A 27,564-nucleotide genomic window follows, 5' to 3' on the forward strand; every position below is an offset into this window, starting at 1 on the left:
GTTTTGCTGGCAGAGGCACTGGTGTGCGGTGAGAAGCTCGCTGGCTCTGCAGGCCAGGGGAGCAGGACAGGCCAAGCACTGACGGCCACGGTGGCTGTGCACGAGGCAGGAGCCCACTCCACTTAGCTGCCTTTGCCAGGACGTGTGTGGGTGGGCTGCAAGCCACAGGAGCCCCAGCAGCAGCTCCTTGTGAGAGCCAGCCTCGGCCCTCTGGAGGGAGCCACAGGGCATCCTGTAGGCAGGCTGGCTCATACTCTGGGTGACCTTAGGGAGCTTGTGCACCACACCCATCTCTAGCAGCACACATCCTCGTGTGTTCATAGCTGCTCAAACCTTACCAGCAGCCACCACAGGTCCCACTCAGAAGACGGAGTCTCACTAGGGGTGAAGGCCTGCTATGGAGAGACCCTTAAGCAGGTCTTGTGGGCTCAAAACAAGCCAAGTGCTGCATTCTACTGAAGGGTGTACATTTTGCTTGTGCAGACAATCTGGGAGAACTGGAAGGAAACACTTCATGTAGGTTTGAGAGCATTATGGTCCCACTGCAGACGGAGCCGGCCCCTCACTGCACCCGTCTCTCAACGTTCCACTGACATGGACCAACCACCAAGGCTGTCAATCATCGTTTTTATTAATTGGCTTTATAGGTTAAAGTGCATAGTAAAGACAAAAAAGGAAATGCATACATAGGAAAGGGTTTGTTCCTGGCCGACATTAGAAAGGACCTGAGTTGCCTAAGTGTTCTAGTGAACCCTGGGGCTGGCTTCTGGCCTGTGGTCGGGGCCTGCAGAAGCGGCTGGCATGCTGCCCTGCCCAGGTAAAAGCTGCAGGGGAGGTGCTGGGATCCAAGTCACACCTGGAGAGGGGCTGCTGGCACTGCAGCAGCACTGAGCAAACCTTTCCGGCGTAAAGCCGCTGTCCAAATGCGAGTCACAGCAGAGGGTGCTGGCGTCACTCCGCCTGGGCCTGCTGCGGAAGCCCTCGTGGGCACCCCCTTCCACACGTGCCTCTCTGGAAGGGCAGTGCCCAAGCGGGGCAGCTGGGACTTCTTGTGCTCCTTGGAGATCTAAGCAGTACAACTCCTCTGGTCATCGGGTGGGAGGGAGTGTGCCAGGCACAGCCTGGCAGTCGGAATCAGATGGCTTCACTGAGCTTAGACTGCCCTGGCACATGGCAGCAAACACTGCAGCAGGTTGGGACCTAAAGGTGCCTGGGTGAGAGCCCCAGATGCTCAGGGCATCTGCCCACTAACCTGCTGTGGGATAAGAGGGGTCATCTGCTCACCACCCTTGGTTTGGAGGTAAAGTGCTTACTCTAGCGCAGGGGTACACTGAGAATCAACAGTGGGCAAGCCGTAAAAGTGGATCCTGACATAAGTGCAAAGACTAAAGGACGTGATTAAACCGGATTCCTCACCTCCGGAAGGGAGCCCACCCAGCCGGGCCCTCGGCGCCGGGCAGAAGACAGAGCCGGGCATCTTCCTACATCATCCTCCGTATCTCCTCAAAGTTCAGCAGGTTGTTGGCCGTGTCCGACCAGGCGGCGTGCTGGGCTCCGTCCATCTCAGAAGCAAGCTGGTTGCTACTTTCCAGAGTGTGGCGCTCACCACCGATCACCTCCTGACACTCGGGACAGGTGCTGCGCTGCATGGCCCCCCCGCACCTGCTGATCAAGTAGATGTGGCCATTGGGACACTTGAACCAGTGGCCGGGTGGGTAACCCATGGCAGTGACGATCTGCACTCGCTCTTCCTCTGAGATGCCCAGGCCGGAGCAGGGGAGGACAGCTTTCAGAGCGCCCATCTTCTCCTGTACAAGCTCCTCATCCTTCTGGGTGAACTTACATGTTCTCTCCAGGATATTCCGGATGCTGAGGACCTCCAAGGCCACGTTATCTGCCACCCTTCCCTCTGCCATCTTGCAGCGGGTCAGGAGGTCCAACAGGTACGTGAGCCTCTGGATTTCCCTTTGGAGGTCACTCAGTTCCTGGCTGGTGAAGCTCAGGCGCTTCTTGGCCAGCCACTCATGGACCTGGTCTAGCCGAGTCCTCACTTTTTTTTGTTCGAAGACTTGTATCTTTTTCAGAGACTCCCTCAGTTTGGCCAAGTGGTCGTAGAAGTTGATGTAATTCTCCGCCAGGCCCAGGTCTTTCACGGACAGATTCCTGTGGGCCAGCTTGTCGCTGAGCCTCAGGAAGTCTTCAGGAAGCTGCTGCTGGAGGCGGCTCTTCCCCTCCAGCAGGGCCTTCAGCCGCTCCTGGCTGGCTGCAATCTCCCTGGCAGAGCCCTGGATCCTCTCCTTGACCACCTCGATCTCTTCCAGCCGCTGCTTGATGCTGGCCCCATACCTCAGGTTTTTGCGGATGGGCACCTGGCAGACAGGACAGACCTTCAACCTGATGGCCACGTCGTCATCCTTCTGCTCGTTCATGTAGCGGTCGAGGGCCTGCACCTCGAAGATGTGGCTGCAGTCTTCCAGCTGCACAAAGCGGGCATCAGGTTCGTCCTCGTAGCCGAAGAAGATCTGGGTGACCTCCTCCAGGTGGCAGACACGGCACTTCCTGGGGCATGGCTCCCCGCACAGGCCGATGCAAGGGTGGCCGCAAGCCAGCAGCTTGGTACAAGGCACGTAGCATGGGGGGCGGTTGCAGGGCTCGGAGCAGAGTTTGGTGCACTGGTAGTGCTGGCAGCTCCAGACACAGGGCTCCACGCAGGGGCTGCACAGCTCGCCACACTTCTTCCTGCACTGGCTGTGCACACAGCGGTTCTGACATGTCTGCTGGCAGGGTGGGCACTCGATGGTGCACGGTTCCTGGCACTTGTGTGAGCAGATGAGCAGGCGCTTGCAGGGCTGCTGGCAGCGCTCATGGAAGCGCCCTTCGTAGCAGCTGTGGCAGGAGCCAAGGCAGGGGTGACCGCAGTCCAGGACGGTGCCACACTCGATGGTACACTTGACTGGCAGGTCGTACTTCAGATCTTCCACATGGCCGCATTTCACCTGTTGGCTGTGCCCACACTTGAGACCCACGGTGACCATTTCTGAACACAGACGCACGCAGTCCTCCCCACACGGGTGGGTGCACTTGTGGCCACATCTCAGGACTTTGGGGCAAGGCTCCTGGCAGCAGAAGGAAAACGCAGGCAGTGAACAAGGAACCATCTGTTCGTGGCCACACTCAGGAACAATTTTGGGCACTTTCACCTGGCAAGGCTGACACTCCTGGAAACAAACGAGAGGGCAACGGTGCCCATCTGGGCAGATGACCTTCTGGCATGGCTTCATGCACTGGAACTCCTTGTGTGCGGCGTCATAGGGGTGACAGGCCCGAGTACAGACGTGCCCACAGCTCAGCCGGAACTCACAGGGCAGGCTGCAGCCTCCTTCCGGTACTCTTTGGAAGTCAGAAGCTTTGGATACCGAGGTGTGGGTGTCAGGGTGGTTCTGGCAGCAGAGCCGGAGCGTCGGGCCTATCTGATTGTTCTCTCGAAGGGTATGGATGATCTTGCTCCATAAGGGCACCTTCGCCAGCATCTGCATGTTCCCAATGCAGTACATCCCCTTCTTGGCCCGGGACAGGGCCACACAGATGCGGTTGGGGATCTGGAGGAAGCCCACTTTGCCCTCCTGGTTGCTCCGCACCAGTGAGAGGAGGATGATGTCATTCTCCTCGCCTTGGTATTTGTCCACCACGTGGACCTTGACGCCGGCGAACGTCTTGGCAGGCATGAGTCTGCGCAGGCAGAAGAGCTGCCCGGTGTAGGTGGTGAGGATGGTGATCTGGGACGGCAGGTACTCCTGGCATAAGAAGTACTTGCAGAGCTCCACCACAAAGTGAGCCTCGTGCTGGTTCTGGTGGCTTTTGCCTTCCTGGATCTCCTGTTCTGGGAAGTTGTGCTCCACGAAGAAGAGATTCGAAGCGACCCCCTGAGAAGTGAAAGCAATGTATTAGGAAGGCAGTGCCCTGTGGCGCAGGGTTTCATTTCAGTCCTCACCTGCACTAGCCACTGATGTGACCCAGTGAGACCCTGGGAGCTTCTTCGTGCCCCTGTCCCAGTCTCTACTTCTAAAGTTAGCTACTATGTGCTTTGTTTTGAAACCACAGAAAATTAGGAGCTAAACAAGGATTCTCGTAAGCCTTAGTATTCACAGTATTCACAGAGTTATAGGGCCAAACTCAGGGCCTGGGCGCTATCCCCGTTTTTTTTTTTTTTTTTTTTTGCCAGTTCCTGGGCTTGAACTCAGGGCCTAGGGATTCTCCTTGAACCTCTTTGTGCTCAAGGCTAATGTTCTACCACTTGAGCACAGTGCCACTTCCAGCTCTTTCTGTTTGTATGGTACTGAGAAATTGAATCCAGGGCTTCTGCATGCTAGGCAAGCACTCTACCACTAAGCCAAATTCCCAGCTCCCTGTCTTTTTTTTACCCAAGGTTGCTCTACTATGTTGAACCACAGCTCCTTTTCCTGATTTCTGGTGGTTAATTAGAAATAGAATCTCACGAACTTTCTTGCCCTGGGCTGGCTTTGAACTGTGATTCTCAGAGCTAAATCTCCTGAGTAGCTACGATTACAGGCCTGAGCCACCAGTGCTCAGTTTTTTTCTGCTCTCATCTGTTCACTCATAGCTGGCTGGCACTCTACCACTTGAACCACAGGCTCCACTTTTAGCTTTTCTGGTGGTTATTAGAGGTAAGAGTCTCATAGACTCCCTACTAGGGATGTCTGTGAACCTCAATCCTTAGAACTCAGCATACAGAGTAGCTAGGATTATAAGTATGAGCCACCAGTACCCAGCTTCATCTGTATATTAATAGAGCTTTTTTGTTTGCTTTTCTGTCAGTGTTGTTCAGTAGGAGGGACTGAACCCAGGGTCTTGTGCATTTAGGAAAGCACTCTACCACTAAGCTACACCCTCATATCCCAAGACTTTGTTTTTTGTTGTTTTTGGTTGACAGTCCTGGGGTTTGAATTCAGGGTTTGGGCACTGTCCCTTAGCTTTTCTGTTCAAGACTAGTACTCTGCCACTTGAGCCAGAGCTCCACCTCTGACTTCGGTGGCTAATTGGAGATAAGAGTCTCACAGATTTTTGCTGCTTTTTTTTTTGTCGGTCATGGAGCTTGCTGGGCCTGGGCGCTGTCCCTGAGCTCTTTAGCTCAAAGCTAAGCGCTCTACCACTTAAGCCACAGCACCAGTTCTGGTTTTCTGGTGGTTTATTGGAGATAAGTCTCATGGATTTTCCTGCCCCGGCTGGCTGTGAACTGTGATTCTCAGATCTTAGTCTCCTGAGTAGCTACGATTATAGGCATGAGCCACCAGTGCCTAGATCCTAGGACTACAGTCATGAGCCACTAGCACTGGGCTCATGTCTAAACTTTTTTTTTTTTTTTTTGCCCAGGCTTGAACGCTGGGCCTGGGCACTGTCCCTGAGCTCTTTAGCTCAAAGCAAGTGCTCTACCACTTGAGCCACAGCACCACTTCCAGGTTTTTTCTTTTTGCTTATGTGGTGCTGAGAAATTGAACTCAGGGCCTCAAGCATGCAAGGCAAGCGCTCTACCACTGAGCCACCTTCCCAGCCCCATGTCTGAACTTTTAAAGTTGGCTCTTTTCCCTTCTGAAAGTCTTCTTTCAGCCTGAGGAACAGTCATCCCCTAGGTTGCTGACACCACAGAAAGATGAGGGGACACGACTTACTTACCTTGACCTTCTCATACTTGAGCACAGAGGGATGATTCTCCAGATCCTGGTAGATGTGAGGGGTCAGCAGGCGGGCAATTTCAGGGCACATGCGATGCTGAAACAACACAAGTGTATCACTACAATCATCTGAAAGGCCAAGCTGCTGACTGAAAACTAGAGAGGTAACATAAAATGACACGGAGAATAAAAACAGCCCATTCATCCAGCAGAAACTCAACACAGGGTGATGCACACAGGATGAAAGGAACTCAGCTGCTGAGGTGGCACGTGCCTGTAATCCCAACAGTTGGGTGGTAGAGGCAAGATGATGGTGACTTCCGGGCTAGCCTGGGCTACAGAGACCCTATCTCAACAAAAGCAGAGTAAGTTGGACAGAAGATCTCGCTCTCAGGAGAACTTGCTTGCAGGCAACTGGCAGATCCCCAGCAGCCTTCTCCTGGTCATTTGGTAAGAGCAGAGGGCTGCTTCTTACCTGGTAATTCAGACGAACGTAGGGGAGGTTCACTTTCACGAGCCGTTCAAAAAGAGACACCTCAAGGTTGAAGTTCTTGGCCAGATCATACACATTGGCACTGGGGCGCAGCTAGAAGAGAAACAGGGCTGAGGACTCTGGATGGGAACATCCAGGCCCCATGTGAGGTGCTGGCAGGGTAAGGGTACAGGGACAAGGAACAATAGGATGGCTTCCAGGGGTGGGATTCTTCTCCACAATGACATCTGATCTGACTGCAGCATGGAGGAGGCAGCATGGAGGAGGCAGCCAGGTAGGCCGTCATTTGAAGAGGGAGCCAGGAAGCATGGAAACACTCAACAAATCAGACAAAACCAGAGAAACAGGCTGTAACCTGATCTTACTGCCTTGGTAGGCAACTTTATGAAGCTGGATTGCTAATATTAAAACGCAATGAGAAACTGCTGGAGGGCTTTAAGCTGGTAAGGGACACAATCTGATTTAATGTTTGTTGAAAACTGGCTTTGGAAAGTGGTGCTGTGGCTCAAGTGGTAGAGTGCTAGCCTTGAGCACAAAGAGGCTCGGAGATAGTGCCCCGGCCCTGAGTCAAGCTCTGGAACCAGCCAAAAAAAAAAAAAAAAGGAAAAAAAAAAAAAGATACATTTTTAGCTGGCACTGGTGGCTCACACCTGTAATCCTAGCTATGCAGGAGACTGAGATCAAAGCCAGTCCCGGCAGACTTTCATCTACAATTAATCTCCAGAAAACCAGAAGTGGCACTGTGGCTCAAAGTGGTAGAGCACTAGCTTTGAGATAGCATCCAGGCCCTCAGTTCAAGCCCCATGACCGACCAAAAAAAGAACCCCAAAAAACAAAAAAACAAAACAAAACAAACCCAAACCCTACTTTGGCTCCTTTATGCAGGTACTGGAGGGCAAGAAGAGCGGAGAACACGTTGTTATAAGGCAAGGAGGGTGGGTCAGGCGAGCCACGGAGAGAAGGGGAGGAGTTGGGTGAAGTTACTGCTATGCTACGTCCCAAACAGAACAGCACCTGAACCGCACGTGGAGGCTGGTGATATAGCTCAGTGGCAGAGCAACCGCCCAGCGTAGGGAGGCCCAAGGTCTGATCCCCAGCAAAGAGAGAAGGAAAACACATAACAAGGAATGTGGGATGAGAGGAAAGGAGGAACCAGAAAGTCAGCGAAAAGCTCGAGGACTGCTCAAACCGAAGAGGCAATCCTGCCCAGTTCACCCCAGAGCCTGCCCATCTTCCAGGGTTCTTGCTCTACCTGCTGGTGGTCCCCAATCAGAATGAGGTGCTGGCAAGCTTTGCTCAGGGTGGCAATGGTGTGGGCCTCAAGCACTTCGGCGGCCTCCTCCACAATGACAATGCGAGGCTCCACCTTCTGCAGGATCTGGCGGTACTTGGCAGCACCTTGGTTGGAAGAGGAGAGGGGTGCTGGGCTGAGGCACAGCGCACACAGGGCCTTCCCTGGCTTGGTGACAAGTCTGCCTGCATGCTCCCCAGGGACTGATCGTCACTGGGTTTCAAGCTCAGTGGCAGCTGTGCGCCCAATGGTCCCCATGGAGCAGAAGCTGCTTTCAAGAGCTTGTCAGGGCGGTTTCCTTCCATCCACTTGAAGAGGCTCTTTTGGCCTGTCCTAAGTCATCTGTAGGATCTGAGACCAGACACTTCCTTACCTGTGGTTGTCATCCCTACGACCTGGGCATCTTTGAGGATGAGCAAGTCTTCCTGGAGTCTCAGCTCGGCCATTCTTTTTGCTGATGTGCGATAACAGCATTCATAGCTGAGTATCTTCCGGCGAGTATCTGCCTGGTACATCTGCAGCCACAGCCTGGACAGTGAGCCAGGGAAAGGAAGAAAGGAAGCCTTTTGATCTCTGAGAAGGGAATCCCCCCACATCCCCCACACCCCCCTAGTGTGCCTATGGCTGGAGTGACCTCTAGACCCTTGAGGAGAAAGACTCACATAAAACTGGAATCCGAACTGCCCCATGGAAGATGTGCAGGGCACTCAGGAGCTGAGAAAGGTTAATACCACTCTGCTCAGACCCTTACACTGGCTTTCTGCTGATCATCAGAGAAAAATCTATGCTCCTCACCTAACCTTGCCCAGGCTGGATGTGGCCCACATTGACCACACTGGCCATCTCATGAGCCGGGGCCTTGCTGGCTATGCTTTCCAGTTCTTTTGCTGCACTGTGACTTGAACTCAAGATCCTCACACTTACTTGGCTGGTTTGGCTGGCTTATGCCCTGTATTTTTGAGCCAGGCCCTAGTCTGGTATTTTATTTATTAATTTATTTTTGTGCTGGTCTTGGGGCTTGAACTCAGTGCTCAAGGGTAGCACTTACTACTTGAGCCACAACTCTACTCCCATATCTACTCCAGGTTAATTGGAGGTACAGACTTTCCTGTCAGGGGTGGCTTTCTGAGCCTCAGATCTCAGCCTGCAGAGTAACTAAGACTAAAGGCATGATCCACTGGTGACCGCCTAAGCTCACTTTTAGAAATGTTACAAATGGAATCTGTCTTATTTTTTTGTGGCTAGGAGCCACAATCCTCTATATCTCAACCACCTGAGGAGTGTGACTAGGATGACAGGTGTGAGCTACTGTGATTGGCTGGGGGGGGGAGGGGGAAGTACACACACACACACACACCCCACACACACACACACCCCCACACACACACCCCCCCCCCACACACACACACCCCCACACACACACCCCCCCCCCACACACACCCCCACACCCCCCCCCACACCCCCGTACCAGTCCTTGGTCTTGAGTTCAGTGCCAGACCACTGTCCTTGAGCTGTTTTGCTCCAGGCACTTGAGCCACAGCTCCACTTCCAGCTTTTTGGAAATTTAATTCAAGATAAGAGACTCATGGACTTTCCTGCCTGGGCTGGCTTCAAACTGTGATCCTTAAACCTCAGCCTTCTGAGTAGCTAGGATTACAGAACGAACCTCCAGTCTGGTTTGTTTCTTTTTTTTCTTTTTCTTTTTTGCAGTTGTGCGGCTTGAATTTAGGGCCTGGGCACTGTCAATAAGCCTCTTTGTGCTCAAGGCTAGCGCTCTACCACTTAAGCCATTTCCAGTTTTGAGTGGTTTATTGGAGATAAGAGTCTCCTAGAGGAGCAGCTGGTGGCTCACGTCTGTAATCCTACTCAGGAGGCTGAGATCTGAGTATTGCGGTTCAAAACCAGCCCGGGCAGAAAAGTCCGTAAGACTCTTATCTCTAATAAACCACTAGAAAACCGGAAGTGGCACTGTGGCTCAAGCAGTAGAGTGCTCGCCTTGAGTTGAAGAGCACAGGGACAGTGTCCAAGCCCAGAGTTCAAGCCCCACGACCGACCGACCAAAAACAAAAACAAACAAACAAAAAGTCACCCAGACTTTCCCACCGGGGCTGGCTTTGAACTGTGATCCTCAGATCTCAGCCTCCTGAGTAGCTAGGATGACAGGTGTGAGCCACTGGTGCCAGTTTCTTTCCATTTTTTTTCTTTCCATTTCTTTTTTTTTGGTTGGTCGTGGGGCTTGAACTCTGGGCCTGGGCGCTGTCCCTCAGCTCTTCAGCTGAAGGCGAGTGCTCTACCACTTGAGCTACAGCGCCACTTCCGGTATTCTAGTGATTTATTGGAGATAGGAGTCTCACGGTCTCTCCTGCCTGGGCTGGCTTTGAACCGCGATTCTCAGATCTCAGCCTCCTGAGTAGCTAGGATTACAGGCGTGAGCCACCGGCGCCCGGCCTTCTTTCCATTTCTTAATGCTTCACATTTCTGCCTGTCTTCAGTTCCTGACACACCTATGTGTTTCCCAAACCCTTACTGGCCTTTGTCATGCCTACTCATTTTCCTAGATTTTAGTTCCACTGGCACCTTGCTGGCACCAGCTGAGCCTAGATAATCATCTTAGTATTCTCTGCTCTTTTTTCTCAAGACAGTGGTTCAGTAAGTTGCCAGGCTGGAATGAAACTCACACTCCTGCTTTTGTCTCACAACTGCTAGGATTACAGGTGTGTGCCGTCCTTGCCTTTTGTTCATAGTAATTATGCCACTCTTATTTTTCAGTTGTGGCATTGTGTCCTTACAAGTTTTCTGTCCTAGACAAGACTCTGAGCTCCATGACGGTAAATGGGGTGCTGGTTCCATCCCATGGCTGCATCTCTGCTGTCAGCTCAGTAGTGGTTCTCAGAAAAGGACCTCCCTGGGGAAATGGCACAGCTGCCTGGGTTGGGCACCATTACCTGTAAAGCTGCCAGCGAGAATTCAGGTCGAGCTGCCAGAGGTCCTGGATCTCATCAGCCTCAGCTTTAGTCATGGCATTCAGTTTTTGAAGCTCAACCTTTACCTTGTTTTTCATTTTCCTTTTCTGGCTGCGTTGGATCTGTGAGGAGGAGCAGGCAAGTCTGGTTCTAACCCACAGCATCGTTCACCCCGTACTTCTCGTGTCTCAGATTCTTAACAGCTACTCAGCCAGTGTGGCTCAACAAGGACTTGAGGCAGACTGCCTGTACTCACAGCCCCACTCTGCCTTCTCTCTGTGCTGGGACTTCGGGGGTTAAGTTCTATGTGCCTCAGAATCTCCTCTTAGAAACTAGAGGGATGGGGCTGGGAAGGGAGCTCAGTGGTAGAGTGCTTGCCTTCCATTCATGTGGCCCTGATTCAATTCCTCAGCACCACATAAGCAGAAAAAGCCGGGAGTGGCCCTGTGGCTCAAGTGTTAAGAGCGCTAGCCTTCAGCTGAAGAGCTGAGGGACAGCGCCCAGGCCCAGAGTTCAAGCCCCATGACCGACCAAAAACAAAAAAACAAAAAACAAACAAAAAGAAACTAGAAGGAATGACAGTGCTGCTGCTCCAGGGTTGCTGGCCTCAAAGAAGACATGGAAGGCCTGCAGCAGAGCGGCGGCAGGCCTCACAAAGCATGGTCTCAACACAGGAGGAGTAAAATCTGAGCTACTGGTGCCTCGAGTCAAGCAGAGCTTTGGACAACGTTTTCCCTGTGGCTCTGTCACTCAGTAAGGCCACAGCCTTGAGGGCTGACACTGAGATGGACGTCACCCAGGCTAAGATCCTCCTCCAACAGTGCCACATGGCAGGGAGGCCGAAACTATACTTCCTGGGCTTGGGGGCCTGACTGCTCACCACCTGCAGTGCTGTGGAACAGAACCAGGAGACCAGGTGAAAACGGCACGCGTGCCAACTCGCCCGCCAGTCCTTTCTATTGTGGGTGGGGTATGCAAAGCGGGGTTTTGTGTATCCAGTTTCATCACCACAGGAGCACACAGTAGATGCCCAACCAAGTAGGACGGAGGGCGAGTGTGCAGGGAATCTAGTGTCCACCCCTCCAGCCTGGAGGGCTTCACAGTCCTCTGCCCACTTCTCTTCGGGGTGCGTCTGTGCTGTGTTCCTCTGTGTTTTCTGTTAAAGCTGGTACTGGTTGCCAGGGTGCCTCTGAACAGCTATGATTTTTTATATGCTTGGGATTTAGACTTATACTGTACCAGGGTTAGGCTGCAAAACGGGTGCACTGCCAACGAGGGGGTGGGGGCGGTCAGAAGCTCTCAGGCCGGGCTCAGCAGTGCGGCCACTCTCGCTGACGGCAGGGAGGGAAGTGCTGCTGTGGCCTCAGGGAAGGAGCTTACCTCCCACTCCTCTGTAACTTGCTCCTGTCCACCTGCAGTCCCCGGGCTGTGGTGGTCTAGCCTCATGGCCAGAAGCAGCTTGGCCAGCTCCTGCTCTGCCCCATTCTCTTCCTTATTCCGTCGCCGGGGCCTCACCACCTCTTCCTCCTCAATCACCCGGTCGGCCTGGATCAGGTCAGCCTCCTCTGCAATCTCGATCAGGGAACCTTCCTCCTCTCCCTCCTCTTCTTCCTCCCCTTCTGCATGGGCTGGGAGAAGAGTGAAAGTGGGACACATATGGAGAGTCCTGAAACCGAGGGATGGAAAAGGACCACGCCAGCAGCGCAGGGACACATTCCCCAGGGGTTTAGACTTAGAAGGAAACTGGGAGGAGGGGTGACCTACATGCTCCCCTTTTTGGTTATATGTTTTACATCTTAAAAATCATGAGTGTGTAGTCAGGCAGTGGTGGCTCACACCTGTAACCCTAGCTACTCAGGAGGCTGAGATTTGTGGATCGTGGTTCAAAGCCAGCCCGGGCAGGAAAGTCTATGAGACTTTCATCTCCAATTAATCACCAGGAAACTGGAAGTGGCATTATGGCTCAAGTGGTAGAGCACTAGCCTTGAGCTAAAGAGCTGAGGCCCAGGCCCAGAGTTCAAGGCCTACGACTGACCAAAAAATAAATAAAAAAGAAAAGAAAAGAAAAAGTTAAGTAGTAGTTAGAGTGGGACTGTGGGTGGCTACGCGATTCTCACCTGTGTTCTCAGGTCCCGCTGGAGCAGCATTCTGGATGAAAGCACCAACCCCCAGGCCCAGCCACTCAAGCATCATGGAGTGCTTCCAGGACTGGAGGCAGTCCCATTCGCTGTCCTGAGGAAGCAAGAAGTCAGGCATGAGAGCCTAGGCCAACCAGAGCAGAGGCGGTGGGCCTTGCTGGAGCCCTACCTGCATGGGTCCGTTCATCAGGCTTTCCCAGTGCCGGGGGGAGATGTACTTCTCCAGGTGCTGCTCCCGGAGCACACCACGCATGGTGCATTCCAGCGTCTTGGCACCCTTGTTAAGTTCCTGCTCTGATCCCTTCATCTCTGTCACAATCTGCCAGGAGCAAAACGAGAGTCGGTGAAGATCTGCCCACATCCCCGATTCAGTCGCTCCCCGAGAGAAGACAGTGAAGAAAAATGCCTAACGGGAGAACAGTAGATGAGGAGTCAAGCACTATCCCAAAGGCTAAAGGACACCACAAACCAGCATGAAGACAGACATGGCACTAGAGAAGCCCATGCCTCATGGCATCTTTTTTCTTTTTGTCAGTCATGGAGCCTTAACTCTGGGTCTGGGTGCTGTCCCTCAGCTCTTCAGCTGAAGGCTAGTGCTCTCCACTTGAGCCACAGCGCCACTTCCGGCTTTTTCTGCTTCTGTGGTGCTGAGGAATCAAACCAGGGCCTCATGCATGCGAGGCAAGCACTCTACCACTGAGCCACCTTCCCAGCCCCTGCTTTCATCCCTTCTCTGTTATGAATTGAGGGCACGGGTCACACCAAGGGACTAGCAGAATGAAAAGCTAGACAGAGCAGCGTTCCGAGGGCCCAGGGGTCCCCCAGACTCCTAGAGCTGGGACTCACGCTCATGTAGGCCTGTCGGAGGTGCATGGGGAGGCTGCGGCGGAACTCCCGCTTGTTCCTCAGCTCCCGCAGCGTGAACTGCTTGAGGACCTCACTGCTGCTCCTTCCACCCACCCGCACGATGCTGGTCTTCTGACACTTGTAGATACCTGGGGGGCAGAATGGAGTACCACAGAGCTGAGGAGAGCTGAGTCTGTGTGCCATCTCATTTCAGCTGGTCCCCTAGGGAACAAACTCGTACTTCCAGGAACTTAGCCATAATGCGTGAAGAAGACGTGCCCAGAGAAGACGTGTCCCTGTCCATTCCACGCTTGAGAGGTGGGTTCTGGAGCGAGGCCCCTGGGACCCAGGGCTTTAACACTTGGTGCGGCATAACCTGGGGTTACTGAGCTCCTCAGTTTGTCTGAGATTAGGACCGCAATAGCTTTCTTATAGGTTCCAGGCTGGAGAAACACAAGACTATTTTTGTAGCTCCTAACCAGGCCCCAACACAAAGGAAGCACTCAGAAAATGCGATCCATTATGCCGATCTAATGACCACTTGTATATTCGAAGAATGGACCAGACATGTAGTAATCAAAATTCAGTCTCAATGTTTTGTTTTCCTGTGTCATGTTCTAGCAGAGAGGTTTCTCCCTAAATGAACAATGACAATAGTAGTTGGTACCTCATGCCACAACTACACAGCAGAGGACCCCACCTCAAATTTAGTGGGGTAGGGAACCTATTATACAAGCAGAGACTCTTAAGAATAAAGATTTACTTAGGTGAGGATATAGAGAAATGGGAAATAAGATGCTGAGAAAAGGAAAATCATTTACGTATTCACTATTAATACAATTAGTATTTGGATTGCAATTTGCCTATTTTATGCTTCCCAACATAGCTGGGATGACAGGAACGTGCTACCTTGCCACTTCCTCCCCTCGGATGGAGTGAATCTGTTTTTTACTGCCAAGGTAAATTTTAAACCACAACTTCTGATCTTGGCCTCTGAAGGTGCTAAGATTCATTACAGGCCTGAGCCATCAGAGAACAGCTGCATGACTATTTTTCAAGGCCTTAATATGTGCCAGCTCTGTGAATATACTCAGAAACCCAACCAGCTCTTGGCATTTATGGTGGAGCACAGACATGTGAAAAGCATTACAAAAGTATAAAGCAATATTTAACTGGGTTCGGGGGCAATGGGAAACGTCTACCTGAGAGAATAAAGGTGAGACGTAACAAGTGTGTTGGAGCCAGCTTGGCTGGATGAGGTCAAGGTGAGAGTGATTTGGGCAGACATCAGCATGGGGAACTGCAGGAGACTTGGGAGAAGCTGGGGGAACTCAAGGAGTTGGAAAGGTCGTCAGTGCTGCCGGAGTTTAGGGCAACACAGGAGGAGGCGGGGGCGGGGGCAAGGCAGGCTATAAGGATGCAAAGAGCAGAGACAGCTGTTCTGGGTGCTGATGATTCAGCCATTACCTTCCAGAAACTGGTCCAAAGCATGATTGGTGTAGCACACCACCAGGATGGGGAACTTCTGGTTGCTTATTTGCCAAACAGACTCGTTGGTCAGAAGAGCCTGGACTATTTTTAGACCCACATAGGTTTTGCCTAGAAAACAGAAAAATGAGATTTAAAATTTTGTTACTTTTGTTAAAATTTTATTTCTTTTAACTTAAAAGGTAAACAAAATGTGCATTTCAAATCTTGTTAAACTTATTGGTCACGCAAGGCACAGGATTTCAAGTAAATTATAGGACAGTCCATTGTTCGCTTATTCTTCTTGGCTGGGTGTAGAGGCACATCTGTAAGCTCAGCTACTGAGGAGGCTAAGGCAGGAGGGTCATGAGTTCAAGCCTGGGCCACGTAAGTAAGACTCCGTCTCAATAAACAAAAATAGGGCTGGGAAAGTGGCTCAGTAGTAGAGTGCTTGCCTAGTATGTATGAAACCCTGGGTTTGATTCCTCAGTACCACATAAACAGAAAAAGCTGGAAGTGATGCAGTGGCTCAAGTGGTAGAGTGCTAGCCTTGAGCAAAAGCAGCTCAGGGACAGTGCTCAGGCCCTGAGTTCAAGCCCCAGGACTGGCTAAATAAATAAAAGCAAAGCTCTACATAAAAACTAGATGCAGGGCTGGGAAGGGGGCTCAGTGGTAGGATGCTTGCCTAGTATGCATGAGGCCCTGGGTTCCATTCCTCAGCACCATATAAGCAAAAAAAGCACTGTGGCTCAAGTGGTAGAGCACTAGCCTTGAGCTGAAGAGCTGACGGACAGCGCCCAGGCCCAGAGTTCAGGCCCTACAATCGACCAAAACAAAAAACAAAAAACTAGATGCAAACTTCTGACATTAATTCCACTGTGAACTCAAGGTGAAGAGGGAGGCACAGGTGTTCACAGCTCTGAAGCCTTGATTTAGTCACGGCATGAACTATGCAACTTGATGGCAGGGACGGGAGCGGGAAAATGAAGGAAGGGGTGACAGTATCCAAGAAAGGAATGTACTCATCACCTGGCTCATGAAACAGTAACCCCTGTACAACTCCTTAACAGTAAAATTATATATGCATATGTAAAAAGCCTCCGTTTCCCTCAAGACAAAGGAGCCCCCTTCCCCACTCTCTCCGCACTCAGCGTGCCAGGTCACCACCTCCTGCTGTGTGTGGTCTGGCTTTTCTTGTACCTACCGTCTCTGCAACATATAGTACACATGAGAGCCGCTCAGGACAAGGCACAGATTCCTGTTGGAGCTGGACACGGACTCTCCCTCGGTTCTGAGCATCACAATTCCATTCCCAAAATTTAGACTTGCTAAAGGAGTAATTCATTTCTTAGAGCAAATTTAGCATGTTTTCCTTTCAGGACAGGCTGGCCTTGATCTCTTAGGTTCAATGATCCTCCTACCTCAGTTCTGGAGCTGGGACTACAGGTGCCCATCATGGGCCCATTTTGCTTTTTAGCTTTTTTTTGTTTTTTGTTTTTTTAGATAATATGTTGATATGCCTTAAAATCTAAGCACCAATAAGCATGTAAAAAGCTTCTAAGTCAGTTTGTCTGACTGGAAATTTCTTGTAGAATTTTCCAGAGACAATTGCCACACTTATGCAAATAAAAATGTTTCTTTTTCTAGCCTTTTTTTCTTTTTTAGGTGGAAATAGAAGCAGGCTACTTTCATCTGCATCTGCTTTTTCCACTTAATGCACCTGGGACCTAATCACCAGGACACACAAAAGGAGCCCATGCATTTGGCCAGAGCATTATTTACTGGTGAACACTGATGGTGTGTCCAGTGTTGCTGATATGCTTGTTCATGCCACAATAAGATTGCCATTGAGAGGGGTGAAAACCCTAGACTCCAACCGTATGGACACGTTTGTCACTAGTCACTGCTACATTCGTGTCAGGCAACAGTAGCCACTGTCTCAAAAACTCAGTTGCAGGGCCAGGAAGGTGTCTCAGTGGTAGAGTGCTTGCCTCACATGCATGAGGCCCTGGGTTTGATTCCTCAGCACCACATAAACAGAAAAAGCCTGAAGTGGCGCTGTGGCTCAAGTAAGTGGTAGAGTGCTAGCCTTGAGCTGAAGAGCTGAGGGAAAGCGCCTAGGCCCAGAGTTCAGGCCCCACAACCGACCAAAAAAAAAAAAAAAAAGAAAAAGACAATTAGGGATGGGAATATGGTTTAGTGGTAGAGTGCTTGCCTCGCATGCATGAAGCCCTGGATTCAATTCCTCAGTACCACATACACAGAAAGAGCTGGAAATGGCACTGTGGCTCAAGTGGTAGAGCACTAGCCTTGAAGGAAAAAGCTCAGAGACAGCACCCAGGCCCTGAGTTCAAGTATCACAAGCAATTAAAAAAAAAAAAAAAAAGGGGGACTGTAGAGTGCTTGCCTCGCATGCATAAACCCCTGGGTTCGACTCAATACCACACAACAGAAAAGCCAGAAGTGGCGCTGTGGCTCAAGTTGTAGAGTGCCAGCCTTGAGCAAAGAAGCTCAGGGACAGTAACCAGACCCTGAGTTCAAGCCCCAGGACTGGCAACAAAACAAAAGAAATAGTTTGCAACATTCTGAATCTACAAACAGCACTAAGCAATCAATACAAGAGTCCAACATAAATATGGGAAAAGAATATGAAGAAGCAAATCCACAAGAACATAAAGATAAGAAAGAGTATTTCAGCCAGGCATTGGTGGCTCATAGGTATAATCCTAGCTAGTCAGGAGGCTGAGATCTGAGGATAGTGGTTCAAAGCCATCCTGGGCAGAAAAGTCTGAGACTCTTAACTCCAGAAAACCAGAAGTGGCGCTGTAGCTCAAGTGGTAGAGCGCTCACCTTGAGCTGAAGAGCACAGAGACAGCACCCAAGCCCAGAGTTAAGCCCCACGACTGACCAAAAGAAAAAAAGAAAAAGAAAAAAAGGGCATTTCTCTCTTTTTTTTTTCTTTTTTGGAGGGGGAGCACTTGAATTCTTGGCCTCATACTTGCTAGGCAGGTGTTCCATTTACTACAGGAGTCACACCACCAGCAGCCATTTCTTTCATTCTTTGTTGAAGAAATATAAATGATTAATCCCTGTGATATACACTGTCAAGGATAATGTGGCAATACTGTATTTATTAAAATTATAAATAGGTCAGGAGCTGGTGGCTCATGACTGTAATCCTAGCTACTAAGGAGAATGAGATATGAAGATCATGGTGAAAGTCTGTGAAACTGTTTTCTTTTGTTGGTCCTGGGCTTGAACTCTGGGTCTGGGCACCGTCCCTCAGGTCTTCAACTCAAGACTAGTGTTCTATCACTTGAGCTACAGCACCACTTCCAGTTTTCTGGTGGTTTACTGGAGATAAGAGTCTCACAGGGGCTGGGAAGGTGGCTCAGTGGTAGAGCACTTGCCTTGCATGCTCGAGGCCCTGGGTTCGATTCCTCAGCACTACATAAGCAAAAAGAAAAAGCCGGAAGTGGCGCTGTAGCTCAAGTGGTAGAGCACTAGCCTTGAGCTGAAGAGCTGAGGGACAGCGCCCAGGCCCAGAGTTCAGGCCCCACGACCGGACCCAAAAAAAAAAAAAAAAAAAAATTAAAAAAAAAAGAGTCTCACAGACTTTCCTGCCCGGACTGGCTTTGAATTGCGATCCTCAGCTGTCAGCCTCCTGAGTGGCTACAGGTGTGAGCGCTCCCTGCTCCCTGCTTGTGAGACCCCTCTTCTGCTTGTGAGACTCATCTCCAATTAACAACAAAAAGCTGGACGTGGAGCTGTGGCTCAAGTGTTTAAAAGCTAGCATTGAGCAAACTCAGGGACAGCACCTGAGCTCAGAGTTCAAGCCCCACAACTGGCACAAAACAAAACAAAAAGAAAACCATCACAGGGGCTGGGAAGGTGGCTCAGTGGTAGAGCGCTTGCCTTGCATGCCTGAAGCCCTGGGTTCGATTCCTCAGCACCACATAAGCAAAAAGAAAAAAGCCAGAAGTGGCGCTGTAACTCAAGTGGTAGAGCACTAGCCTTAAGCCGAAGAGCTGAGGGACAGAGCCCAGGCCCAGAGTTCAGGCCCCACGACCAGACCCAAAAAAAAAACACTATCACAAATACAAGTCAGGCATGGTGGTACACACCTATTATCTCAAAATTTGGAATACTGAAGCAGGAGGATCACTTCAAGCCAGCATGGGCTACATCAGAAACCAAATAATAAACAAACATTACAAATGCACACTATTCTTGATCCCGTTAGGAATTTGTCTTTTTCTGTAAGGTTACTTGCTAAAGTACTACAGCAGTGAGTTTTCTGCAGGGAACTCCTGTGATGATGATGTACTTCTAAACACAATCTAAACAACGGACAACTGTAGTCACAGGTAGTCAAAGAAACAAGCAAGAAAGTGACTACAGAACAGGGATCACACGCAATGGGAGGGGAAAGTGACAGAGAATGGAAGGAACGAACGCAAGGACACACTGCCTGAGTAGCCACAGTCCATCCCTGAACAACATACAGAAAATTGCTACCATTATTCGCTTTGGGCAAGAGAACTGGCTGACTGAGATGGTGGGAAGAGACTTTGATCAATAAATGTGCGCCATTATTTATTAAAGGACAATAGTGAAAATTAATCATCTGTCAAATTTGAACATTTCTGACACACAAAACCTGAAGATTGCTCACATGCAGCAGCGCTGGAAAGGCTGGAAAGAGATGGGAGACTCCAAGTAACTAGCTGCCAGTACACAGCGCCAGTGCTGAAGGCTGTGAGGTAATGGAAACATTAATTCACTTGTTGCCAGTCCACATCCTCCTCCCTTTTTCTCCCAACACTGTAACATTTTTATTTGTAAGCTTCTTTCAGTCTTGAGGAAATCCTGTCACTAATATGCTGTGACTTTCTTTTCCTTTTGGTGGTCCTGGGTGTTGAAATCAGGACCATACACTTGTTAAGCAGGTGTCATACCACTTGAATCACACTGCCAGCGCAATCACTTTTTAGATACTCTTACTTTTTGCCTGATGTATGCCTGGACCCAAATCCTCGTTTGTACTTCCTACTACTGTAGCGGGGATGACAGACCTGTGCCACCACACCCAGTTTTTTTCGGCTGAGATAGGGTCTTTTCCCTGGCTGGAGTTTAGTCACAACCATTCCCAGTCCATGGTACACGTATAAGCATGATCCTACTTGTTATTTAAAAAGTGGAAGTAAATTGGGCGCTGGGGGTTCATGTCTGTAATCCTAGCTACTCAGGAGGCTGAGATCTGAGGATCGTGGTTCAAAGTCAGCTCTGGTAGGTAAGTCCCTGAGACTTATCTCCAATTAATCACCAGAAAACCAGAAGTAGAGCTGTGGTTCAAAGTGGTAGAGTGCTCGCCTGGAGCAAAAGAGCTTGGGAACAGTGCCAAGGCCTAGAGTTCAAGTCTCACCACCGACAAAAAACAAAACAAAAAAACCCAAAAGCAGAAGTAAAGGTGTACATATACATTAATGTATGTATCGGTGTTAACCAGACAAACAGCAGGGAAGGTACACATAACAGCGCCCCAGCAGAGGATTACTGTGCCAGGAGGAAAGTGTAGGGAGCAACACTTCTATGAGAATCAAATACTGAGGGCGGTGGGACTCTACAAACTGCCACTTAGCATTAAACAAAACATATCCTTTGGTAAAGCACAGTTAGCCTATCTCCCCAGCTCTGATCAATAGCAGTCTTCTCTAGTCTTGTGATTTTAGTCCACTGCTATGCAGGTAAATGCAAGTAATAGATTTTCCACAGTCCCCAATGGAAAATCACCATGTCTACTTCATGAACAAGACTTATGGCCAATTCAGGGAAACCTAGGGCAGAGGTTAGCTCCCTTGCCACCTCCCAGGACAGATCCACAGCTGGGGAACGCTCTACTGTACCTGTGCCAGGAGGCCCCTGAATGATTGCCAGCTCCCTTGTGAGAGCGAACTGCAAGGCTTCCATCTGGGAGTCATCCAGCTTCAGGGCTTCTTTTGAGGGCCACTGGCTAAGGTCGAGGACATTAACTCTGGGGCGTCTCCAGCCCTTGGCATTCCTCAAAGACTCCCAGGAGGCTGAAGGAGTCTCTATTAAGGGGGTGAAATCATACTTGCCCCCCATTAGCAGGTAGTGTGGCTCCTTCACATGGGAGTCACACTGGACGATGTTCCTCTGGAAGGGGACGTCATCCTCCTGGACCTCCTGTAGTCCCTCCAGGACATGCCGGTAGGCCTCAAAGTAGGCTGTGGTCTCCACCATGAGGAAAGAGTCAGAGGGCTGGACCTCCGCCAGCAGCTGCTGGCTCTGCTCATTGAAGCACAGCTGGACAATTCCTTGGCACAGATCTTCCTGCTCCCGGTTAGAAACAGTGGCAAAAAGAAAGGTCTCAAAGTTGTCCTTGGACATGCACACCAAGGACCCATAGAGCAAGCGCTTGGAGTTCTGCCAGCGAACAAACTTGAGGGGCTTCATGTCAAACTGTACCTTGTAGACGATGCCTGATGAGGAACACTTAGGGGTGATGATCCTGGTGTCAAAGTAGATGCGGATGTCGTCAAACTTCCTCTTCCTCAGGCCCTGGTCCTCAAAGCTCTGGAGCAGCTCCAGAATGCCTTCCCGCAGGGGTCTGACAAAATCTTCCCGCAGGAGTCGGAAGTGGGTGTCCAGATAGATAGCAGTGCTCTCGTATTTTCCAGAGATGATGTTGGGGCGGAGGAAGGGCCTCTCGTCCAAGTGCACTTCGTTGTAAGTAGGGTAGATGGGCATGGTCCGGTAGCTTGCAACTTGTCCGTCAGCCTCAGGCTGTACCAGAGTATAGGTGTCCTCTCTTAAAGTGCCCTCTCGCCTCTTCTCCTGCATATGCTCCAAGATGGCCTGCATCTTCTCCAAGTTCCTCTCAGTCTCCTCTTCTATGTCAACCCCAGAGGCTCTCAGGGCATTTAGAGATGCTGGAAGGAGAGACACGAGCATGGATGTTTCCTGCACAGAGCTGGCAGGGAAGACGCTCGCGAGGTCCTGGAGGAGGGAGATGATGTTTCTGATGTGCTCTGGGTACTGGTTGCGGATGGCAGCCACGGGTTGGGTAATCATGCCCACCACGTAAGCAGGCAGGCAGACCTTGAGGAATCTTGAGTTCTTCAGTATGCCGAGGATATGGAATATGCTCTGGCGGTCCATGTTGGAGCTGCAAGCCTTCCGAAGAACCTGGCAGATGAGTTCCAGGAAGCTGGATTTCATGGAAGAATGAGACAGGAGTTCCTTCAGTCCTAAACTGCTGGCAAGTGTGATGGCCACCTCAGAGGGGTCTTTCTGCAAAAGACTCTCTAAGAACTTGTAGCCCAGTTTCTTCACCTGCTGTGGCTGCTCTGCAGGCTTCTGGTGGGGTGTCCGCCACTGGAAGTTATCACTGGACCACGGCGGTCTGTGGTTCCTCCCCTCCTGGGGGTCATCTCTCCGCCTGGGGTCATTCTCTTGACCATGTCTTTGGCCTCTCGCTCCATCACTGGTATACCGTTCCTGGTTCCTTCTTCCCTGATGTGGATTCCTGCCCATGGCCCTGAATCTGTCTTCTCTCTGCCGGTAAGGAACAGGATGACTGGCGGTCCTCGAGTGCCGTTCAGGATAATCAGCTCCTTCTCCAGATGCACTGGCTGGTGGGTTACTGGCCTGATCTCTAGCTCTTGGTGCGAATTCTCCATCCAAAGGCCCTAAAGTAATAAGCACAGAATCAAGGACAAGAAAACCCCACAGGACGACAAAGAACATGATTTTATTTCCTAAAACAACCGAGGAGCTCAAGGTTCTCTTGGAGAGAAAAGAAGGTTTCCTACCAAGTTGTGTAGTAAATAAAAGATAGAGCAGTGAAGTAAAGTATGGTGGAACATGCCTGTGATCCCAGCTCTCAAGAGGCTAAAGCAGAAGGAAAGTTCAAGGCCAGCCTGGGCTACATAGTAAGACCCTGTCTCATAAAAACCAAGTGAGAACACTGAACAATAACAAAAACAAAAGAGAGAACTAGTAGAATAGCTCAGGAGGAGCATTCTTGCCCAGCATGCAGGAGGCTTTGAGTGCAATTCCGACCACCATAAAAAAAAAAAAAAGAGTATTATTTCTGGGTAGACTGAGAATACTGTTTTCCTAAAGAACAAAAAAACAACCGAAGAGGAATAAATATTTATTGTGTGCCTAATACATGCTAGAGAATAAGCACAACATATCTCATTTAATCCTCATAGCTGGGATTTAGGTCTCCAAGGTTGAAAAGATAAGCTTGGTGGCTCCAGTCTCTTGTCAGCACCAAACTAGTCAGAACACGAGTCTTGGAGACAAATCTTGTTCCAAGGCTGACATGGTCACTTCCTCACTGGTCACCTTCTCTAAGTCTCAGTGACTTAGGCTTACAGGCGATGAAATGGTTTTAATGCTTTGAATGGCCCGGACACACGGAAAAAAGCTCTCAGTAAGTGTTATTCCTAGCAGCCATAGTAATGCTATTTTGCTGGGAATACCCAATCAATTTCCATAGGCACCGCTTCTGTGACCCAATAATCACAGGCTTCAGGGACGAGAATATCAAATGAGGAAAACTGACACCACACCTGCCTGGCATCCACAAATGCACTGAGTGGAAAACAGCAAGACCAAGATATTTTTCAGCGAATTCAAAGACAGAGGAGGAAACTGAAACACAGACATTAAGTTTTGTTTCAGGAAACCGAAAACAAAACTCAGCTTTTGGCCTGCACCAGGAGTCCATGGCAAAGCTCCTATCAATGGAGAACACATGCAGGAAGTGGGGGAGGGGAGCTGGCAACAGCACACTGGGCTCCGCCCCCCAGGGAGCCAAACCTGTCTTCCTCCATCTGCCACTCATTCCAAAAATGCCCTTGCCAGACATACTGAGTCCAGGTTCTCACTTCCCTTTCCTCTAACTCATTCTGGAACCGACTCAAGTGTGCAAAATGACATGGAGAATGGGAAACAAAGAGTATATATACAGTGACTCCACAATATAAGACATCACGAAGCTGCAAGCATATACAATATTTGAGATTAGCACATCATCCCATGACACCAGATACTAAGTACAACAATGGACACTTTTTGTTTTACACTTGTAGGGAAAAATTATTACAGTGCTTTGTCCAGGGCTCTGCTAGGTAGCCCAGGCTGGCACTGAAATCTCTCCTGCCTTAGCCTCTCGAGAGCTGGGATTCAAAACTATGCCAACCATACCTGGCTAAAGAAAATTTTAACACAACAATGTAAAGGAGTATTTGGTAAAATGCAAATGTTATGCAACCGAACTCCAACTTTTATAATTGTTATATTCATACTACCTTGCAAACTCCTACAGTCATAAGTCAAAGTTTCGTTTTGTTTTGTTTTGCCAATCATGGGGCCTGAACTCTGGGCCTGGGTGCTGTCCCTGAGCTCTTCAGCTCAAGGCTAATCTTCTACCACTTGAGCCACGGCACCGCTTCCAGCACTTTCTGCTTATGTGGTGCTAAGGAATCAAACCCAGGGACTCATGCATGCAAGGCTCCTTTCCAGTCTCAAAGTATTTTGTTTTTTGCTTTTCTTTTTTGGTTTTATTTGAAGCTGGTCCTAGGGCTTAACTCAGGGCACTGTCCCTGAGCTTTACTTTTTTACTCAAGGCTAGTACTCTTCCATTTGAGCCACAGCTCCACTCTGGCTTTTTGATGGCTAACTGAAGATTCTCAAGGATATTTCTGCCTAGGCTGGCTTTGAACCTCAGTCCTCAGATCTCAGCCTCTTAAATAGGTAGGAGTACAGGTGTGAGCCACCAGCCCCCAGTTTTTGTTTTTTTAAAAAAGTCCTACTTTTAATATTTTCATCTTGTTAGAAGTCTCTATTAGGCTGGGCGCTGGTGGCTCACACCTGTAATACTGGCTACTCAGGAGGCTGAGATTTGCGGATCACAGTTCTGGGCAGAAAAGTCCCTCTGAGACTCTTATCTGCAATTAGCCACTCAAAAACCAAAAGTAGAGCTATAGCTCAAAGTGGAGCAATATAACTCAGGGAAAGAGCCCAAACCCTGAGACCAAAGCAGGAAAAGCAGGATCTTTGGCTGTTTCAAAAATTCTGAGTAAGACTGACAACATAGCTTAGTGATAGAATTCTTGCTTAGCATGTTTGAGGTCCTGGGTTCTATCCTGGCATACTACACACACACACACACTACACACACACACACACACACTACACACACACACACACACACACACACACACACACACACAGGTCTGAGCAAATGGAACGAGTGTTCTCTTCAGCAGCATGAAACTTGGACCTGAGCTTCCCATGCATTGTCACTGGGCACCTGTGGCTATAAAGTATTTGAACTGTGGCTGACAAAGTTTTTTGAAGTGAAATAAAAATATCATTAAAATAAATTATTAAAATGTTACATAGAATAATATGCTGAATACCTGATTATGATAAAATAATATTTTGTGGTAGAGCATTACCCTTGAACACAGAAGCTCAGGGACAGTGCCCAAACCTTGAGTTCAAGCCCCAGAAACAGAAAAAAAAGAAAAAGAGAGATTAAGACATTAAGATATTAAATTAGTATTAAACTAAAAACAAAACAAAACCAAACAACCCTCTTTTCCCCACTTCAAATGATGCTACTAGAACATTAAAAACTGTGCTTTTGGCATGTACTTTGTTTCCACTGGATAGCTGCTCCAAACCAAGAGTTATTTCCACTTGGGATTTGCTAAAGTGAACGGTCCCCACTCATCAGCTCTCTTGGAAGTGGAGGGCTGGCTCGACCTCACAGTCCTTTCTGCTGTAGCTGAGGAGCAAGTCACTTTGTCCACTTTAAAGACGCAAGCAGTGCAAGGTGGGCTGACTCATCTCCTCACCCCAGAACCCTGCTCACCTCTGTGGTTGGTGTGGGGATTCCGGGGCCTGGCCTCCCCATGAGGTCTTCTCTCCTCCATGTCTGAGTCACTTCAATTCTTCTGGAACTGCACGTGGAAAAATTTTCAGTGTCCTTAAGCCATTTACATCTTTAAATGTCAAATGCCTTTAAAGTTAAATGATTTATTAGCTAAGTGCTAAATGCAGTTTAGCCAAGAGCACAGGTCCCATTATAATACAGAAATGAGATTCACAACCGCAATGACCCCTAGGGACAGCTTCCACCTTCTCCTGACTCTGGCACTTTCACTTTCGGGCACTTTTTTTCAACTACTGTTTAGTTTATGCCTTTGGTCAAGTCACTCAATCAATTGCTAGGGTTCATTTTCCCTTCTGTTAGGCCGGGAACTTACTGCCAGGAAAAAAGTACATTTTTGTTAACCCAAGCCATGTACTTACACCTATCTGGTGTTCACAGGACCTAGCACTCTATGGGTTCTAGTTCGCAGGTTCTGAAAATAGTGAGCATGAAAGCCCGCAGGCCTGCCGAAATGATTGCTCTGGAAACATCTTCCTCAAGAGCAGTCAGAAAGCGGCAGTCCTTTCTTCCTGCCATCTTGATGAGTTTTGACACAGTTCTATAAGAAGAAAGCCCTTTAAGGCAACATCTCAATATAACCCATGCACACGATGTGGGCTGGGCTAGGGGAAAAGTAGGTGACTCAATGCTCAGCAAAAGAATTTCTGAGCCTGTCCTTGTCACCGAGTTTTAAAATATTCATAGCTGGAAACTGTGGACAGATCTGGCATTCTATGAGATAGCTTTTATCCTCATCAGAAAAAGGAGTCCCTTTTCTTCCCCGTGGGAATATTCTTATAGAGTCTCTTCCTTCCTCTTATCAATGCCTGTTTTCACGATCCAGGTGGAAAACTTAGTTGCTGTGGTTCCTTTCAGTGTGGAGGGGACAATCCTTTCTTCCTCTTTTTGAAAAACACTAACAGAAATCCAGAAAATGGGGGAGGGGGAGAAAGTAAAGGAAAATAAATAAAGGAAATGCCATGGGGAAAAACAAGAGGGAACTAAGTGTTTGGAGAATCCAGGCAGTGAGGGCATGAGGTCGGGAAGGGCCAAACTGGCTGGCGATGGGAACCCCGGAGAACGGGAAGTCAGTGTGCGCAGTCCTGGGGGGTCACCGGCAGCAAAGCCCACTTCACAGCCCTGGGGTCAAGGGGGTCAGGAGGGTGGAAGGAGCCCCTGGCTGGGGCTGGGAAGGTCGGGGGGGGGGAAGCGGGGTAGCAGGAGCGAGGCCAGGGGCAGGTGGCAGGGGTGAGGGGCAGAGCCGGAGAGGCCAGCGGGGGCCCTGGGGGGACAGGGGAGCGGGGGCGCGGGGGGCGGCGGGCCCCGGGGCGGGGACTCGGGCACAGGTGCGGGGCGGGCGGCGGCCACTCACCGGCTCCGGCTCCGGCGCGTCCTCTCGCCGCCGCCGCCTCGGCTCGGCTGCGCTCGGCTCGGGCCGGAGGCCGACGCCCCGCCCGGGCCGCGCACTTTCGGTTTCCCTTCCCCGCAGGCCGGGGCGGGGCGGGGCGGGGCGAGGCGCCCGGCGGGCGGCCCGGAGGCGGCGGCGGCGGCAGGCGGGGGCGCGGGCCGCGGGCGCCGCGGGGGCCCGGGCTGGCCGGCCCGCGTCCCCGCCCTCGGGGCGGGCGGAAGGGCGGCGGCGCCTCAGCTCCCCGCGGCGGCGGACTCGGGCGGGCTCAGCCGAGGGGTGGGGACCGCGGGGGG

General features: G+C 50.2%; 1 protein-coding gene across 1 annotated transcript; it reads right to left on the reverse strand.

The window, feature by feature from the left end:
* Window positions 1-613: 613 nt before the first annotated feature.
* On the reverse strand, window positions 614-27,396 carry Znfx1 (zinc finger NFX1-type containing 1). The gene is made up of 14 exons (XM_069989970.1): window positions 27,236-27,396; window positions 25,804-25,891; window positions 20,795-22,600; window positions 14,889-15,020; window positions 13,422-13,570; window positions 12,745-12,894; window positions 12,555-12,669; window positions 11,818-12,065; window positions 10,420-10,559; window positions 7,848-8,002; window positions 7,436-7,581; window positions 6,166-6,276; window positions 5,692-5,787; window positions 614-3,923 (listed from the first exon to the last, which is right to left on the reverse strand). Exons 2-14 carry the CDS (start codon window positions 25,862-25,864, stop codon window positions 1,482-1,484), a joined length of 5,751 nt encoding a protein of 1,916 aa, XP_069846071.1. The 5' UTR covers window positions 25,865-25,891; window positions 27,236-27,396; the 3' UTR covers window positions 614-1,481.
* Window positions 27,397-27,564: the final 168 nt, after the last annotated feature.

Source organism: Dipodomys merriami, unplaced genomic scaffold (genome assembly GCF_024711535.1).
Source record: "Dipodomys merriami isolate MVZ:Mamm:240054 unplaced genomic scaffold, mDipMer1.0.p SCAF_39, whole genome shotgun sequence".
In the NCBI taxonomy this organism is placed as follows: domain Eukaryota; kingdom Metazoa; phylum Chordata; class Mammalia; order Rodentia; family Heteromyidae; genus Dipodomys; species Dipodomys merriami.